The following is a 19,378-nucleotide window of genomic DNA, read 5'->3' as shown; positions in this document are numbered from 1 at the left end:
CCCCAGGTAGGCAAGACCACTACCTTCATTTCTAAGTTCCAGTTCCATATGGATTAGCTCTATGTCCAAGTTCTTAAGGACGAGAACAAAATCTGTAAAGAATTAGTGTGTGCACACACATACACACACTACACAATCATTCTGTCAGTAGTCAGTGCATTTCTTTCTGAAGAAAAATTGCACAGGAGGTGAAATTATCATGTAAATATGGCCATAGGTGAATAGAATTCAACTAAGGGCCAGCAAGGTGGTTCAAAATTGGTTACAGACTTTAAGTTATCCTATTCTAATGCAATCATCTCAGAATTAAGGATGTATATTCATTCATACTTATTCATGATAAGTCAATTAAATATATAAAATATTAGTGATATTAAAATTCCTTAATGGATTTTCCCCCAATGAGAATATTTCATCTTTCCAGTCCATGAAGGAAAACCAATCTCTTAAGGAAATATACATTAGAAAAAAAAAAGGAAATATACATTAGAATCCCTAAATATGCTGTATCAAGAGAAGTCATACTTTGCTACACCATAATTTCTTCATGGCTTTTTTCACTTCCATATTCCTCAGTGTATAGATCAGAGGGTTGATCAAGGGTGTCCCAATTGTATAAAACACAGCCACTGTCTTGTCTATTGGAAATGTGGTGGGTGGGCGTGTGTATATGAATATGCATGGACCAAAAAATAAGACAACCACAATAAAGTGGGAGGTGCAGGTGGAAAGGGCTTTTCGCCTTCCTTCAGTACTGTGGTTACGCAGAGAGTACAAGATGACAACATAGGAGATAAGCAGGATTATGAAACTCACCGTGCATATGGCCCCACTGTTGGAAACAACTAGTAAATTTATCACATAAGTGTCCATGCAGGCAAGTTTCAACAAGGGCTGCAAGTCACAGGAATAGTGGTCAATCACGTTGGGGCCACAGAAAGGCAATCTCAAAGCCAGGAAAATTTGTGCCGAGGAGTGAATACAAGATCCCACCCAGGCGAGAATCACCAAAACGCTGCACACGTGCCGGCTCATGATGGTAGTGTATCGCAAGGGCTTACAAATAGCTACATAGCGATCAAAAGCCATGAGGATGAGCACCAAGATTTCCATGCACCCAAAGAAATGGGCTGCAAAGACCTGAGTCATGCACTCTTTGTAGGAAATGGTCTTCTTCTGAGCAAGGGCATCCACAATCAATCTGGGGGCTGTGGTTGTAGAGAAGCAGGCGTCAGCAAAAGACAGATAGAACAGGAAGAAGTACATAGGACTCCCAAGGGTCCTGCTTGTTTTAATAGTCACTACAATGAGAAAGTTCCCCAACAGTGTCGCAAGGTAAAGAATCAAGAAGACACCAAATATCGCCTTCTGCTTTCCTGCATCTCGTGTCAACCCAAGGAGAATGAATTCAGTCACACTGCTATTCATCGCAATACTACTGGCTGAAAGTAAGGTGCAGTTGAGGACAAGAGCTGAATCTGCAAAGAGAAGAAAAGAAGTGACAGCTTGGGAAGATCGGTGGGCTGAACTCTGAATGCCTTGCTTTTGCTCCATGTTATGTTACCTCTGACTGCCTTCAATCCTCTTTGACTCTTGGTAAATCCGCAGATGCCCAAGCCTCTCCCAGAGCTATCTGTTGATTCAGAAGCTAACTGCCTTGGGTCAACAAAGCCTTTGCATTTGGGGAGTAAAAATTAAATGTCCTGAAAAAATTCTGATTCCTACCAAGACTGAAAACTGCAGAACTTGAACTCTCCTTGGGCAAGTGACTTAACTGTCTCCTAATTTAGCTTTCATATGAAAAATGGAGTGCAAATAGTTGCCTTAGCTGATCCTGAGTTTCCTTAAGAATTAAAAGATTGTAGGGGCGCCTGGGTGGCGCAGTCGGTTAAGCGTCCGACTTCAGCCAGGTCACGATCTCGCGGTCCGGGAGTTCTAGCCCTGCATCAGGCTCTGGGCTGATGGCTCAGAGCCTGGAGCCTGTTTCTGATTCTGTGTCTCCCTCTCTCTCTGCCCCTCCCCTGTTCATGCTCTGTCTCTCTCTGTCCCAAAAATAAATAAACTTGAAAAAAAAAAGAATTAAAAGATTGTATATGCACACAGATACACACATGTATCTCATGTGTTATGGATTTTTTTATCTATGTGCTTTGACATCTGGAAAACACTATTCCACTATAATTAACTTGTTGGAAAATCCCTCTGGAAGAAAGTATTCTCTGTTCAGTTCACTCATTTTTGGGTCCCTAACCCCTTTATCTCTGACTCCATCAGTATGTTGGATGAAATATGCTTTATAAAAATCTGTTTTGACAATCTTTTACTTAACCTCCCTTGCTCAATGTCAGTTTTACTGACACCATTATATAACAAATGTCGGGACACCTTTGAAGTTGACATAACTGAGGGAAACTGTTTACCCTCTTGACTGTACTGTGGGACTAAACTCAGAATATTGAGCATCTCTGCCTGTGAATTCAACATGCTATAAAATTCCTAATGATGCCTATAATCTAAATAGTATTGTTACTCCGATATGTTCATTTTACCCTGAAGTCACCAGGATACTTCTAAAAATTTCATCTGAGAAGTATCCCATAATTCCAACATACTATGTTATGATTGTTCTAGTTCAAGTTTTTGTTCGTAACTTGTTGAGTTTGTCACTGAAATCATCATATTATATCATTTTGTGTCCTGATTTTGACTTGAATTATTATAACACTTCTTCCCATGTTATTATACTTATCATTAGTTTAACTTAATTTAATTATGTGACATTGTATAAAGTTTCATAAGTGGCATCTCTTTGACCATTTGTCCTTTGAGTTATTTACATACTTTCCAATTTTGAGTCATATAGATAACAACTTAATTTCCAAAGTATGATGTTGTTGTCCCAAATGCTAGAGATTATCATTGCTGTTGATAATTATTAAAAATGTTTCTCAACATTTTGTGTCCATTTTTTAACTATATTTTATGATGAAATAATTCATGTTTATCATTCGTTATTCAAAAGACACAGAAGAATAAAAGAAAATTTAAAGCTGTCTCCAAACTATTGAATTTATACTCCTACTCTCCAGAAATAACTACTTTTGGTTTTCTTTTAGACATGTCTTTTAGGAAACATTCTCTAAGTATATTTACAAATGTGTGTATCTCTACATCCTTTTACTATATACACATATGATCAATATTTCAAGGTTGATGATTTTGCAAAAAGCTGATGAACATGCAAACAAACAAGAAAGGTTATTTTATGACACGATCTTATTCTCTCATTTGGTTAGTAGAAAACAATTGTATTTTGTTATATGCACATACATTTTTATCACCAACCACATTTTACATTGTTACTACATTTTTAATGAAAATATTGCTTTTATGAAATTTTTTATCTTTGTTCAGTTCATATTTTGCGAAGTTAATATTTTATCTGTGATGGCTGTTCATCAAGAAAATAACTAACTACATTTCTTGGCCAAGAACACAGTTGCTGTAGTCAGATGTCTTGGGTTCAAATCCCAGCTCCACTCTTTAGTAGCTGGGGAAAACTACTTTACACATAACCATGGTTACACTGCAGATAAAATGAGAAAAAGATCCAGCTTATAATAAGCGAGAACTATGTAAGTCCCCGCCTCTGCTACTTTCCCTATTATGATTTTACTTTTTCTCTTTTTCTATGACTTTTTTTCCTTTTCTTTTATTACAAGCTGTCCACTTCCCCGTTCTAATTTAGTGTTTGTTTCAAAACATTTTAAAATTCTACTGCCTTTCCCTTCTCTCAGAATTCCGTAATTATCTTTGATTTTAAATATCAAATCACAATTATCTGGACTTATTGCAAAGAATGGGCAAAATACTCACCTGTTCTTAATGATTTTTGAGTTTTAAGGTATGCATAGATGAAAGCATTAATTATGTAAGGGACTATGTGATTGGTATTAGAAGAATAGAAACCATCTGCAAAGAGAAGAGTAAAAATTCCTAAAGGATAGACGGGTCAGTGAGAAACTCAAGGTTATGTTAAGAGATGAACTATAGATTTGATTGAAGAAATTCAAGTTCTAAACCAGGTTCCCTAAGATGCAAATCCCCTAAAACAGAGCAGAGAGGTAGGTTAGCACAATGACAGAGCATCCAGGCTGAAGCCACACCGCCAGGATTCATACCCCACGCACTGCTCAGTATGGTGCCATATTTCACAAGTCCCTACATAACTGTGCTACTTATTCTTCCTCTGTAGACAAGATTAAAATAATCTACTTTTTAGGGTGTCTGTGAAGGCTAAATACAGTATGTATGATGCAGAAGAGATGCAAGTATTTAGTAACTGCGATTGGAATGGCTCTTTCATTATGATTACTAGTATCAACATTCCATTATGATTATTAAAATTACCAGGATATTAATCTACGTGTTCATTTACCCATAATACATCTGCACAACTGTTTTTCACACATATTTCCTTCCCCGAGTAACTGAAATCATCTCGGCACTGTGGTTCCTGCTAATTTGCTCATGGTGATCAGAAGCTGGGAATGGCAACTCCAAATATCGTTCATAAATAGTAAAAAACAGGGGTGCCAGGTTGGCTCAGTCGGTTGAGCAGATGGCTTGGCTCAGGTCATGATCTTGCAGTCCGTGAGTTAGAGCCCTGCATGGGGCTTTGGGCTGACAACTTAGAGCCTAGAACCTGCTTCAAATTCTGTGTCTCCCTCTCTCTCTGCCCCTTCCCATTAGCACTCTGTCTCTCTCTGTCTTTCAATTATGAATAAATATTAAATAAATAAATGAATAAATAAATAAATAAATAAATAATAAATAATAAAATACAAAGACATAACAGGTTCTGTATATGAGGAGAGGAAAGTAGAAATATAATAGGCCCTTGGTTGTAAAGAGTTTGTGATGCAAAGATATGAAAATCAGAGGGGTGAGAGCATTGACACGAAAGAAACCAACCAACGTTTTAATGGGGATGATGGGACAAATAGAGAAGATCAATATGAAATCGCTGGTTTAGATGGATTCTAGCGTCACAGTAGAAAAACTTGGAAGAGTAAGGTTTCGTCTCTGCCAAAGGCCATGGAAGCCAGGTTATGAAATCTGAACATATTTTTGCAGTCAAGTATGAGATTTGGAGCTATACAAGATATGAGAGCTGATTTTATTAAGATTTATTCAGCACAGAAGAACAAAATCATTCAGTTGTTTATCAAAATTTAATCATCTGTTTTTTTCTAAATTTAGTCTAGTTGGATTTGGGCTTACCTGTAATGAGGTGCCTTCTCCCTTCAAGATGTCAGGGTTGCCCTGAAGACATCCATCTTTGTATCCCCTGCACTTGGAAACTCAATGGAGAGCATACAGGTGGATCCACTGTGGCCCCAAGAGAACGAAGATTGACCCAGCAGACATCCCAAGTATGATTCAATGGTGACTCCAGACCTGTACCTTCCCCTCTCAGAGAAGGAGCAGATGGGCTCCCTCTCAGCTGTCTCTGTGGGGGGCGGGGAGGAGGCAGCAAAATCACACGCCTCCTCTCAGCTTTAATAAGATTTTTTGGTCGTTGTTGCCTTTTAGTTTGTTCGCGTTGCTAAGACTTAATTTTTTTAGACAGGTGCTACATTCACAGCAACACCAACACACAGGTACAGAGATTCCCCATATGGTCCCTAGCCGCCACCCAAATATCACCCCTGCCATTACCAACATCGCCCGCCAGAACAGTACATTTCCCAGAACTGATGAGCCTACCGTGACACATCCTCATCACCCAGAGTCCAACGTTTACCCCAAGGCTCACTCTGGGTGTGGTACATTCTATGGTTTCGGTACATATTAGTAACAGACATCCATCATCATAATATCATGCAGAGTATTTTGACTAATCTAAAAACAGGATCCGTTTAGATTCTCAAAACATGAGACAAAAATTCCTTTCACACAATGTCTAATCCTCACTAATTCTAAATAAATGTCTCACACCATTTTGTGAAATTTGTGAATGTCTCACTCACATTGAGGGAGATAACTATGTGAGTTTTCACTGTATTATTAGCTCATACATACTGCAAAATCAGGCTGGTATCTCATAAATGTCAGTCTTACAAATGGTCAATCCTACAATTCTTTAAGTGGACCCTCTATGTTTCTATACAGAAAGAAAGGACCCAATTTCAGAAATTCCCTCTTCTCCTCCCTCTCTATCCTCTCCCTCTTTTTACCTCCTAGCTACAACTTCAAAAGGAAAAGTGGGTGTTCTAAAAATATGATGAATCTTAACTTATGATTAAAGGGTTACTGTGGTTTTCAAGTGCAAAGGCTGAAATACTCACCATGACTTTCAAAGTCCTCAAACACTGTGCCATAGTCTTGCTTACCACCTTTCCTCCCAGGGCTTCTGCTCGTGTGTGTTCCAGCCATGCCTGACACTTGCTGTCCCTCATGAATATGTTCCAACCATATCATTCACTACATTTTCAGTATTTCCTAGTGGCTAAATGACCTTCATCTGATAAACTTCCACTTTCCATTGCCTCCTGAGGATCAGCTGCTTATTTAATCCATTAAAAGAAAAAGAAACCCATTTGTATAGGATACTATACCTCTACCCCCTCAAATATACCTCCCACCCTTTCGATAAGAATTTTTCCTGAGACTGTGCTGCCTCAAGCAGAGATCAGTGAAAACTGGGAACCCTGACACATTCAGATCCTCTCGTCACTAAGACAAATATGTTCCCGGAGCTTCAAGTGTCTCAGGAGACAGAATTATATCATGGCAACTGCCCTAAAACCCAGTCCTGCATGGGAGGCAAGGAAAAGAATATAGATTACTTGGGGTTGAAAACTTACTTTATTGCTCGTAAAGGAGATGAGATCTAAGAGAGAGCTCCTAGATTTGCTCTCGCAATTCGGATTTACTTTGAAGATGAATCATGTGCAGTAAGTGTGCAACATGTAAACCGTACATCCAATAGATTTACTCAGCTTTCCAGTGCAGCATCTGTGGGGAGAGGAGATACTCCACACATAGCCAGTCTTTCCTAGAAGGCCTGAGTTAGGGATGTAATATCAGCAGAAATTTTCTCCCTTCTATTCTTAGAACTTTTGAGAATTAAAATGAAACATCCCCACTATTCTATCATAGGAACATCTCTAAAAGCAGCTCTGTAACCCCCCCCCAAAAAAAAAAACCCTGGAAGAACACATGAATTAACATTTCTTCCTCTTCCATCAGATATTTATAGAGATTTCATAAATGTGCACAAATGCTGAGCCTTTGGAGGGACAAGGACTCTGCCCTTCCCACCCAACCCCAAGGGATAAACTCAGTCAATCCTTGACCACAGCCACCTCAGTGCCAAGGATTCATGAACAAGACTGTCAGTGGGCAGATTCTGTCCTCAGAGCCCTTCTCCCCTACCAGTCTCTCCTAAGGGACACCTTTCATTTCAGTTACCAAGTGCTCCACACCTGTCTCTGCCCTAAGGAAAAAGTAAGCAGGTAGAGATCACTGAAAGTTCCCAAATGCTCTGCTCTTTAAGCCAAATCTTTTCTAACCCCACACAAAACTCGGAGCCCATGTAGAGTTTGAACCACATGTGATGAAATAGAATTCTAGCTTCACTATTTATATGTCTGTCACTTTAAGCAAGGTTTTAAACTTCTCCCTCTTTCTCATTCTAGAAAATGTCACTCTTAGATATAATATTATAAATCTTAATGATACTCATAAAATATAAAATTACAATGAAACTACGCATTAAAATTCCTACAATTTCTATATATTTTGAAGTCAGTAAGCCGGCAGGTAAAGAGAGAAGAGAAAAAATATGGAAATTAAGATGTTTTTAAGTAGTTTTATATTTAAATCAATTCAAGTTATACTTAACAATGAAAGGCACTTTTGTTATTGAGCAATTCTACACATTACTCAGTGTTCATCACAAGTGTCACAGACTGGCTACCTGTGGAGTATCTTCTCTCCCTTGATCTCCTTTACTATTTCACCCAGCCGCCCACCTCCCTTCGGCAACCAGCATTTTATTCTCTCCATTTTAGAGTCTGGGTGTTTTTTATCTTCCTTCTTTCTTTGCTCATTTGCCTTATTTCTTGAATCCACATATGAGTGAAATCATACGCTATTTGACTTCCTCTGTCTGACTTATTTAGCTTATGGGCACTCTAAGTCCATCCACGTTGTTGCAAATGGCCAGATTTCATTCTTAATAAGGCTAAGTGTTACTGCATGTACGTGCCACATCATTTTTTTTTAATTTACAGGCAAGTTAGTGAGCACATAGTTCACTAATGATTTCAGGAGTAGAATCCAGTGACTCATCCCCTACATCTGACATCCAGGGCTCATCCCAACAAGTGTCTTCCTCAATGTCCGTTGCCCATTTATCCACCCACCCACTCACAACCCCTCCAGCACCCATCAGTTTGTTCTCTACATTTAAGAGTTTCATGCATTGTCCCCTTCCCTGTTTTTACACTATTTTTGCTTCCTTTGCCCTATGGTCATCTGTTTTCTATCTTAAATTCTACATATGAGTGAAGTCATATGATATTTGTCTTCTCTGACTGACTAATTTCCCTCAGCAGAATACTCTAGTTCCATCCACATTGATGCAAATGGCAAGATTTCTTTCTTTTTGATGGCCGAGTAATATTCGTGTGTGTGTGTATGTGTGTGTGTGTGTGTGTGTGTGTGTGTGTGTGTATGTGTGTATACCACATCCTCTTTATCCATTCATCTGTCAATGGACGTTTGGTCTCTTTCCATACTTTGGCTTTTGTCAATAGCGCTGCTATAAACAATGGAGTGCAGGTGTTCCTTGAAAACAGCATACCTGTATCCTTTGGATAAATATGTAGTTGTGCAATTGCTGGCTCACAGGGTAGTTCTATTGTTAATTTTTTGAGGAACCTCCATACTGTCTTCCAGAGTGGCTGCACCAGCTTGCATTGCCACCAGGAGTGCAAAAGGGTTCCCCTTCCTCCGCATCCTCGCCAACATCTATGGTTGGCTGAGTTGCTAATGTGTGCCATTCTGACAGCTGTGAGGTGGTATCTCCCTGTGGCTTAGATTTGTATTTCCCTGGTGATGAGTGATGTTGAGCATGTTTCCATGTGTCTGTCAGCCATCTGGATGTCTTCTTTTGAAAAGTGTCTGTTCAGGTCTTCTGTCCATTTCCTCACTGGATTATTTCTTTCTCAGGTGTTGAGTTTGACAAATTCTTTATAGGCTTTGGATACAAACCCTTTATCTGATATGTAAGTTGAACACATCTTCTCCCATTCCATCATTTGCCTTTTGTTTTTGCTGATTGTTTCTTTTGCCACGCAAAAGCTTTTTATCTTGATGAGGTCCCAAGAGTTCATTTTTGCTTTCTTCCCTTGCATCCAGAGACATGTTGAGCAAGGAGTTGCTGCAGCCGAGGTCAAAGAGGTTTTTGCCTGTTTCCTCCTCTAGGATTTTGAGAGCTTCCTGCCTTACACTTAGGTCTTTCATCCATTTTGAGTTTATTTGTGTGTCTGGTGTAAGAAAGTGTTCCAGGTTCATTCTTCGGCATGTCGCTGTCCAGTTTTCCCAATACCATTTGCTGAAGAGTGTCTTTATTCCATTCGATTTTCTTTCCTGCTTTGTGAAAGGTTAGTTGCCCATATGTTTGTGGGTCCATTTCTGGGCTCTATATTCTGTTCCCTTGATCTAAGTGTCTGTTTTGGTGGCAGTACCATACTGTCCTGATGATTACAGCCTTGGAATCCACCTTGAAGTCCAGAATGTGATGCTCTAGCTTTGGTTTTCTTTTTCAGGATTGCTTTGGCTCTTCAGGGTATTTTCTGGTTCAGTACAAACTTTAGGATTGTTTGTTCTAGCTCTGTGAAGCATGCTGGTCTTATTTTCATAGGGATTGCATTACATACGTAGATTTCCTTGGGTAGTATTGACATTTTAGCAATATTTGTTCTTCTAATCCATGACCAGGGAATATTTTTCCATCTTGTTGTGTGTCTTCTTCCATTTCTTTCAGTAGCTTCCTATTGTTTTCAGTATAGATTTCTCACCTCTTTGTTTAGGTTTATCCCTAGGTGTCTTATGGTTCTTGGTGCAATTGCCAATGGGATCGATTCCTCGATGTATCTTTCTGTTGCTTCATTATTGGTATATAGAAATGCATCCGATTTTGTGCATTGAATTTATATCCTGCGACATTGCTGAATTCACGGATCAGTTCTGGCAGCTTTTTGGCGGAACCTTTGGGTTTTCCATATAGTGTATCATGTCGTCTGCAAAGAGTGAAAGTTTGACTTCCTATTTGCCAATTGGATGCATTTTATTCCTTTGTGTTGTGTGATTACTGAGGCTAGGACTTTCAATACTATGTTGAATAACAGTGGAGACAGTGGATATCCCAGTCGTTTTCATGACCTTGTGGGAAAGCTCTCAGTTTTTTCCCCACCAAGGATGATATTAGTGGTGGATCTCTCGTATATAGGTTTTATGATCTTGAGGTATGATCCTTTTATCACTACTCTTTGAGGCGTTTTATCAAGAAAGATGCTGAATTTTGTCAAATGCTTTGTCCACATCTATTGACAGGTTCATGTGGTTCTTCTCCTTTCTTTTCTAAGCAAAATGTGTCACATTGATTGGTTTATGGAATTGAGTCAGTCTTGCATCCCAGGTATAAATCCCACTTGATCGTGGTGAATAATTCTTTTAGTGTTGGCTAGGGTTTTGTTGAGACCTTTTACGTCCATGTTCATCAGGGAAATTGGTCTGTAGTTGTTTTTAGTGGGGTGTTTGTCTTGTTTTGGAATCAAGGTAATGCTGGCCTCATAGAATGTGTTTGGAACTTTTCCTTCCATTTCTATTTTTTCGAACAGCTTCAAAAGAATAGGTGTTAACTCTTGTTTCAGTGTTTGGTAGAATTCCCCTGGAAAGCCATCCAGCTCTGGACTCTGATTTGGGGAGATTTTTGATTACGGATTCAATTTCTTTACTGGTTATGGGGCTGTTCAAATCTTCTATTTCTTCCTATTTCAGTTTTTGTAGTTTATATGTCTCTAGGAATTTGTCCATTTCTTCCAGATTGCCCAATTTATTGGTATATAATTGTTCATAATATTGTCTTAATATTGTTTGTATTTCGGCAGCGTTGGCTATGATTTCCCCTCTTTCATTCTTGATTTGATTTATTTGGGCCCTATCCTTTTTCTTTTTTGATCAAACTTGTTAAAGATTTATCAATTTTATTAATTCTTTCAAAGAACCAACTCCTGGTTTCATTGATCTGTTCTACTGTTTCTTTTTTTTTTTTTTTTTCCCATTTCGACAGAATTGATTTCTGCTCTAATCTTTATTATTTCCTGTCTTCTGCTGATTTGCTCTTCTTTTCCCAGCTCTTTTAAGTGTAAAGTTAGGTTGTGTATCTATGACCTTTCTTCCTTCTTTAGGAAGCTGTGAATTACAACACACTTCCCTCTTATGACTGCCTTGGTTGTGTCCCAGAGGTTTTTATCTTGGTATTATCATTTTCAGTGGCCCATGTACTTTTTATGTACCATTTTAACTTCTTGGTTAACCTATTCATTTGTTAGTAGGATGTTCTTTAGTCTCCAAGTATTTGTTGCCTGTCCAAATTTTTTCTTGAGATTTCGTGTTTCACTGTGTTGTGGTCTGAAAATATGCAAGGTATGATCTCAATTCTTTTGTACTTATTAAGGGCTGATATGTGTCCCAGTATGTGATCTATTCTGGAGAATGTTCTACGTGCACTGGAGAAGAATATGTATTGTGCTGCTTTAGGATGAAATGTTCTGAATATATCTGTTAAGTACATCCAGTCCAGTGTGTCATTCAAAGCCTTTGCTTCTATGTTGATTTTCCACTCACATGATCTGTCCATTGCTGTAATTTGGGTGTTGAAGTCCCCTACTATTATCGTATTATTGTTAATGATTTCCTTTATATTTTTCATTAATTGATTTATAAATTTGGGTTATTTCACATTGGGGCATAAATGTTTACAACTGTTAGATCTCCTAGGTAGATAAACCCCTTAATAATGATCTAATGCCCTTCTTAATCTCTTGTGACAGACTTTATTTTAAAATCTACATTGTCTGTTATAAGACTGGCTACTCCAGCTCTCTTTTGGCAACCGGGAGCCTGTTAGGTGGTTCTCCGTCTCTACTTTCAATCTGAAAGTGTCTTGATGTCGGGGCGCTTGGTTGGCTAAATTGGTTGAGCGTCCGACTTCAGCTCAGGTCATGATCTTGTGGTCTGTGGGTTCAAGCCCTGCATCGGGCTCTGGGCTGACAGCTCAGAGCCTGGAGCCTGCTTCATATTCTGGGTCTCCCTCTCTCTCTCTCTCTGCCCTCTCCTGCTCATGCTGTCTCTCTCTGATTCTCAAAAATAAATAAACACTGAAGGTGTTTTGATGTCTAATATGAGTCCCTTGTAAACAGCATATAGATGGATCTTGTTTTCTTTTCCATTCTGTTACCTTATGTCTTTGATTGCAGCATTTAGTCCGTTGACATTTAGAACGAGTCCTAAAAGATATGAACTTACTGCCATTGTGTTGTTACGGAGTTGAAGTTTCCGGTGGTATTCTCTGGTCCTTTCTAGTCTTTGTTGCTTTAGATCATTTTTGTTTTGTTTCGTCTTTTTTCCTCCCAGGGAGTTCCCCTTAAAATTTCCTGCAGGGCTGGGTTAGTGTTCACCAACGCCATCAGGTTTCTTTGGGAGACTTTTTATCTCTCTTTCTATTTTCAATGACAACTTTGCTGGATAATGAATTCTTGGCTGCATACTTTTCTGATCCAACATATTGAACGTATCTTGCCACTCCTTTCTGGCCTGCCAAGTTTCTGCGGATAGGTGTGCTGTGAACATGATCTGTCTTCCCTTGTAGCTTAAGGTTTTTTTTTCCCCCTTGCTGCTTTCATGACTCTTTCCTTGCCTGAGTGTTTATGAATTGGAATATGATATGCCTTTGATGCTCTGTTTTTCTTGGCTCTAATGGCAGTTTTCTGGGCTTCCTGGTTTTGACGTCTACTTTTCCACTATTATTTGCTCACATGACCCTTCTACCCCTTTTTCTCTCTCTTCATCTTCTGGGACCCCTATGATTTGGATATGAATCCCTTTTAATGAGTCGCTGAGTTCTCTCATTCTTATATCATGCTCTTGCCTTAGTTTTCCTGTTTTTCTCAACTTTATTATTCTCCATAATTTTGTCCTCTATATCTTTGACTTGCTGCTCTGCTTCACCCATCCTGGCCACTATGGCACCATTTGAGATTGAAGGTCAGTTATAACATTTTTAATTTCACTCTGACAAGAGTGTACTTCTTTTATTGCCATGGAAAGCAATTGTGTGTGTGTGTGTGTGTATGTTTTAAGCTGAGTAGTATTCTTAATATTGCGATTGTAAATTATGTTTCTGACATCTTGCTTATAACTGAGTTGAATAAGTCTCTGGTTGTCACTTCTTCCTCTTCTTTCTTTTCAGGTGAATTCTTTCGTCTCATCATTTTGAAGGATGAAAAAGAATTAATAAAGTAAAAGAAATAAATCAAAATTTAAAACAACACAAAAATATCAAATAAAGAATGCTGGATTGTAGGTGTGTTTTGGTCTGGTTGTTGAAAGAAGCTTGATAGAATAGAGAACAAAGAAACTAAAACAAGTGAAAAAAAGGGGGACAAAAAGAAAAACATTTGAAAATTTAAAATAACAAATACAATAAGATAGAATAAAATGAAATGATGAAAGTGAAATAGGATTTAAAAATTTACAAAAAAGTAAAAGTAAAGTAGAAAACCTAAAGAGAAATCTTTTTATAAAACTGGAAAATAAATATAAGTTTTCCTTTTTGTCTTTTCAAGAATGAGAAAATAAAAGAAAAGAAAAAAAATTGAATAGACGGACCAGTGAACAGAATGAAATATGGTTGAAAGAAATCCAGTTTCCCCCAGGAGTCAAACTATCAAGCACTTTATAGTTGTAAACTAAACAGGCAGACACTTACGGCATTCCTCTAGAGCACCATTGGCCCACTTGGAAGGGTCTTGGTGTAATGGCTCAATTCTCCACAAGATGGCGCTGCTTAGTGTGCTAGAGTGGAAGGTTGTGGCAAGCATGGGTGTGTATTCACATGCTCAGGAGGGCTGAAAATGGAAACACCAAGCTACCCAGTCTCTAGTATCAGAACTCTGTGAACTCCCCCACCAGCAATCAAGCACTCTTTTGCCTCAGGCTTCTGTCCACTCCCCCCAACTACACTGCCTGTGACCAAGACATCAGTCCACCAGGCAGCACCTTCCCCCTACGTTTTATCTCAGATGGGACTGTGTATCCAACCCCTCACTTCTGAGGGCCTCGCAGCTATGACCCACTGAGATGCTCTGGGGGAGGGTCTCAAGAGCAATGGCCGGTGCCTCCCTGCCCCCAGGAAGGTTCACATGACTGTGATGTTGCAGATGCCCAGAGAGTGAAGCCTGGTTCCAGCCTGTGCTAGAAAAAGTTCATGCAATTGTGTAGCAGCAGTGATTCAGGGATTATGAATTATGGTAAATCACAACACAGATGTGGCACCAGGCTTCACCCTTAACATCCTCGTTGCAACCCCAGTGAACGTGGCTGTTATCCAGGGTCTGCTGGTACCATTGCCTGTGGGGAGGCCACCCAGCGTTTACCAAATGTTATCCTGGAAGGGAAACTTCCTCTCCCCTAGTACCCCCTCAGACCTCACTGTCTGCTGCTGGGGAATTCACCCTTCCAAACAGAGCTTCACTGGGTATTGAGCTGTGGAGTTTCAGCTTCTGCCCACCCCTGTTTATGGAGACTTAATTAAACCCTCTCTTTTCTAAGTTCTCTTCCTCTCTTTCTTGTGGGTGTTTCCACTTTTTTTCTTCTTCCCTAGCCTCTTTTAGGGGGAGTGCATTTCCTGAACTCTCGCCCTGTCTCTGTCCTCTGTCCACAAGCAAAAACAGCTCCCTACTATCCACAGCTTCTCTCTCCCCCAGTTAACCTCTCTGCACCATGTACCTGATGAGTTCTGTGCCTCAAGTTGCAGATTGTTGTGTTAATCCTCAAATCTCTTCTCTAGGTGTGCAGGTGGTTTTGTGTTGATCTAGCTGCATTTCAGGGACGAGAAAGGGAAAAAAAGACTTCCCTGCTGCTCCACCATCTTGGCCCCTCCAGTGATGTCTACCATCACTTTAAATGAAACTAAATCCTGTTGAGGCCCAGTGTTCATACAAATTATAATGTAACCTTTCTTATGTAGCAAGGTGTTAAAACTGAAATGTTGTATAGACACAATTGATATGAACTGTGTGTCTAAGACACCTTATGCCAATTTCCAAACCAAAGGAAAAGATGAAGGAAAGTATCCTACTAGAAAAAGGATATAGACGTGGTCAGGTTATAAAGTGGCCAAGAGACTTGTGAAAAAAATCCTTAAGTAAATCACTGTAGAGATATGTCTGTCCCTCACCCCAGACTTCACATGTGTGTGTGTGTGTGTGTGTGTGTGTGTGTGTCTGTGTGTGTGTGCGTGCATGGGCGTGTGTGTGTGTGTGTGTGTGTGTGTGTGTGTGTGTTTGAGTGCTGGAGCGCTACTCTGAGAACATAGCATGGGACCCTCCATATGGGTACAGGAAGCAGAATGAGATCAGAAAAGTCAAGGAAGGAAGAGAGACTGGTTGGTATCAGGTGAGGGTGACTGGTTGACGTTAGCCTATGTTAGAAGTTTTCTATATAAATACAACTCTTTGGGAGCAGATATGCCTGGATGTTTCCCCACACACTCCCACAGAGAAGCCATAAGGAGAGCTTCTAGGGACTAGCTCAAAAGAGATCACTGGGAAGGGTACAGAATTTGGAAGGAAACCACTGGCTTTCTGAGGGTTAACAAGGGGTCATCAGTGATCATAAGAAACAGAAATCTTCTTCCCACACCAAGGATACTATAATTAGAGAGCCTACAAAAACCCCCTAAAAGGAAGGCAAAGAAAAATCTTTCACCATTTGCCAGAAGCAGACACGGTGAGTGAGTTTGTTAAGGTACCAGGTCACGTAAGACTTTTTAGTCCCCTGACCACTTCTTCCACCCTTATGAACTGACTTTATCTAAAATCTAGTGGAAGCTGGGATGTAAATGATCTAAGCATGAGAAGAAAATTCCCATAGCTTTCTGAATATTAATGAATATTTTCTTTCTCCCACTATATTAAATTTTAAAAATCAAAAAATGATAAGAATTAAACATTTATTTTTATTATGTCTTGGTCACTTAAGCATCAATTATTCTAAATATAAACTTCACATGACCAGATTCAAATGCTTCAGAAATGAAACTGCAAGACACAAAACTAGGAATATCAGGAGTCTTCACTTAGAACATAAAACATAATTGCCTCTTGTAATATGGCACTGAGAGCTCTGACAAATGTTCTCTTTGGGATTTAACTATTTATTTGCCACCTCTTTCTATGTAAGAGTCTTGGGCATCTTAGATGGGACATGATAACATTTGGTTTTCAGTTGCTAGAAATGATCTCATACTTGGGAAGGTCATTGGATTCTTTTCTCATTAGCCTGTATCACTTAAAGTAATTCTTCTTGGTGCCAATTTGGTGGTAACTATACGTTCAGATACTGAAACGGCATCACATGACAGTACTTAATTATGGGATTATGATGTGGTGGTGGTGGAGGTGGTGGTAGTTATGGTGGTAGGGTGTTTATTACACATCTCAATTGTTTAACTTCAAAAATAAAAATATGTATTTAAACATTCTCCTACAAAACCAGAAGACCAGAATTGAAAAGCACTAATGTGGACCTTCAATCCTGGCGTCTCCCGAGGAATATGAAATTTGAATTTTCAGACACCATTGGGAACCATAAATAAATAAATAAATAAATAAATAAAGGGTTTTTCCGATATGCAATTAAATGGAAGAGCCAAGGAAGTCAAGCTAATCTAGGTCAATTTTATAGAGATACCCAGGAACCGCATTTGTTTCCCTGGAAACGTTGAGATACCCAATGAGTGATTCTCCAATAAAAAAGGCAAAGCTTCTTCTATCCCACCTGGATACAGTTACCACTTTCCTTTCACCTTTGCTTTCTCTACACTGTACATTGTTTTCTAGCGCCCTTCTACCCCTTAACCTTCTGCATATTCCTGCTGCCAAACCCCCTCACTGACCCTGATCTGTGACGATGAAAGAGAAGGACCCTGCCAAAAAGCAGTTCCTGGCTGATACCGCCCATCACTGCCAAGTGTAAAACTCTCCTTCTCCCACCATTCACTGAACACTGAGAGTGTTTTCCGGAGACAGTCCAGGTTTTCACTCAGGTTTCCAGCTCTTCGTGGAGTTTGAGGGTCCATCCATGTCCCAGTGAGTCAGCCTCAGGCACACATTCCACCACAGAATTTGCTCAGAACGTATTCTCCAACTCCCGGGTTGTCAAGACCACGACCTTCATTTCTAAGTTCTGGTTCCATAGGGATTAGCTCTACATCCAAGTTCTTAAAGACTAGAATAAAATCTGTAGAGAATTAGTGTGCACGCACGCACACACACACAATCATTCTGTCAATAGTCAGCATATTTTTTTCTGAAGACAAATTGTACAGGAAGAGAAATTATCATGTGAATATAGCCAGCTGTCAAAAGAATTCAACTGAGAGCCAGCCCAGGTTGTTCACAATGTTTATGGCTTTAAGTAATCCTATTCTAATGCCATCCTCTCTGAATAAGCATTGTGTATATATTCGTACTTATTCATAATAATTCAATTAAATATATAAAATATTAGTGAAATTAAAATTTCCCAATGGATTTTTCCCACAATGAGAATAATTCATTTTGTCTGTCCCTGAAGGAAGACCAGGCTGTTAAGGAAAAATACATTGAAATTCCTGAATATCCTGTATCCAAAGAAGTCATACTTTGCTACACCATAATTTCTTCATGGCTTTTTTCACTTCCATATTCCTCAGAGTATAGATCAGAGGGTTGAGTAGGGGTGTCCCAATTGTATAAAACACAGCCACTGTCTTGTCTATTGGAAATGTGGTGGGTGGGCGTGTGTATATGAATATGCATGGACCAAAAAATAAGACAACCACAATAAAGTGGGAGGTGCAGGTGGAAAGGGCTTTTCGCCTTCCTTCAGCACTGTGGTTACGCAGAGAGTACAAGATGACAACATAGGAGGTAAGCAGGATTATGAAACTCACCGTGCATATGGCCCCACTGTTGGAAACAACTAGCAAATTTGTCACATAAGTGTCCATGCAGGCAAGTTTCAACAAGGGCTGCAAGTCACAGAAATAGTGGTCAATCACGTTGGGGCCACAGAAAGGCAATCTCAAAGCCAGGAAAATCTGTGCCGAAGAGTGGATACAAGATCCCACCCAGGCTAGAATCACCAAAACACTGCACATGTGCCGGCTCATGATGGTAGTGTATTGCAAGGGCTTACAAATGGCTACATAGCGATCAAAAGCCATGAGGATGAGCACCAAGATTTCCATGCACCCAAAGAAATGGAGTGTAAAGACCTGAGTCATACATTCATTGTAGGAAATGGTCTTCTTCTGAGCAAGGGCATCCACAATCAATCTGGGGGCTGTGGTTGTAGAGAAGCAGGTGTCAGCAAAAGACAGATAGAATAGGAAGAAGTACATGGGACTCCCAAGGGTCCTGCTTGTTTTAATAGTCACTACAATGAGAAAGTTCCCCAACAGTGTCGCAAGGTAAAAGATCAAGAAGATCCCAAATACTGCCTTCTGCTTTCCTGGATCCTGTGTCAGCCCAAGGAGAATGAATTCAGTCACACTGCTATTCATCGCAATTCTACTGGCTGAAAGTAAGGTGCAGTTGAGGACAAGGGCTGAATCTGCAAAGAGAAGAAAAGAAGTGACAGCTTGGGAAGATCGGTGGGCTGAACTCTGAATGCCTTGCTTTTGCTCCATGTTATGTTACCTCTGACTGCCTTCAATCCTCTATGACTCTTGGTAAATTTGCAGATGCCCATGCCTCTCCCAGATCTATCTGTTGATTCAGAAGCTAACTGAATTGGATCAACATAGCCTTCACATCTGGGGAGATAAAATTAAATGTCCTTTAAAAATTATGATTTCTACCAAGATTGAAAACTGCAGAACTTCACTTCTCCTTTGGCAAGTGCCTTAACTATCTCAAAATTTAGCTTTCAAAAAGTGAAAAACGGAGTGCAAATATTTGCCTTACCTGATCCTGAGTTTCCTTAAGAATTAAAAGATTGTTTATGCACACAGATACACACATATATCTCATGTGTT

General features: G+C 39.6%; 2 protein-coding genes across 2 annotated transcripts; both read right to left on the bottom strand.

Moving 5' to 3' along the window:
* Nucleotides 1-519: 519 nt before the first annotated feature.
* On the bottom strand, nt 520-1,428 carry LOC123602634 (olfactory receptor 4C11-like). The gene has a single exon (XM_045487094.1). It carries the CDS (start codon nt 1,426-1,428, stop codon nt 520-522), a length of 909 nt encoding a protein of 302 aa, XP_045343050.1.
* Nucleotides 1,429-17,995: 16,567 nt separating this feature from the next.
* Nucleotides 17,996-18,904, bottom strand: LOC123602633 (olfactory receptor 4C11-like). Its single transcript, XM_045487092.1, has one exon. The coding sequence runs from the start codon at nt 18,902-18,904 to the stop codon at nt 17,996-17,998; it is 909 nt and encodes a 302-aa protein (XP_045343048.1).
* Between the last annotated feature and the right edge of the window lie 474 nt (nt 18,905-19,378).

This window comes from Leopardus geoffroyi, chromosome D1, assembly GCF_018350155.1.
Source record: "Leopardus geoffroyi isolate Oge1 chromosome D1, O.geoffroyi_Oge1_pat1.0, whole genome shotgun sequence".
Taxonomy (NCBI): Eukaryota; Metazoa; Chordata; class Mammalia; order Carnivora; family Felidae; genus Leopardus; species Leopardus geoffroyi.
The sequence above is the reverse complement of the archived record's forward strand: the minus strand, read 5'-3'. Positions and strand labels throughout refer to the sequence as shown.

Bases quoted from the DNA above. Each gene is read 5' to 3' on its own strand.
- LOC123602634 (XM_045487094.1), bottom strand. From the start codon at position 1,428: ATGAATAGCAGTGTGACTGAATTCATTCTCCTTGGGTTGACACGAGAT.
- LOC123602633 (XM_045487092.1), bottom strand. From the start codon at position 18,904: ATGAATAGCAGTGTGACTGAATTCATTCTCCTTGGGCTGACACAGGAT.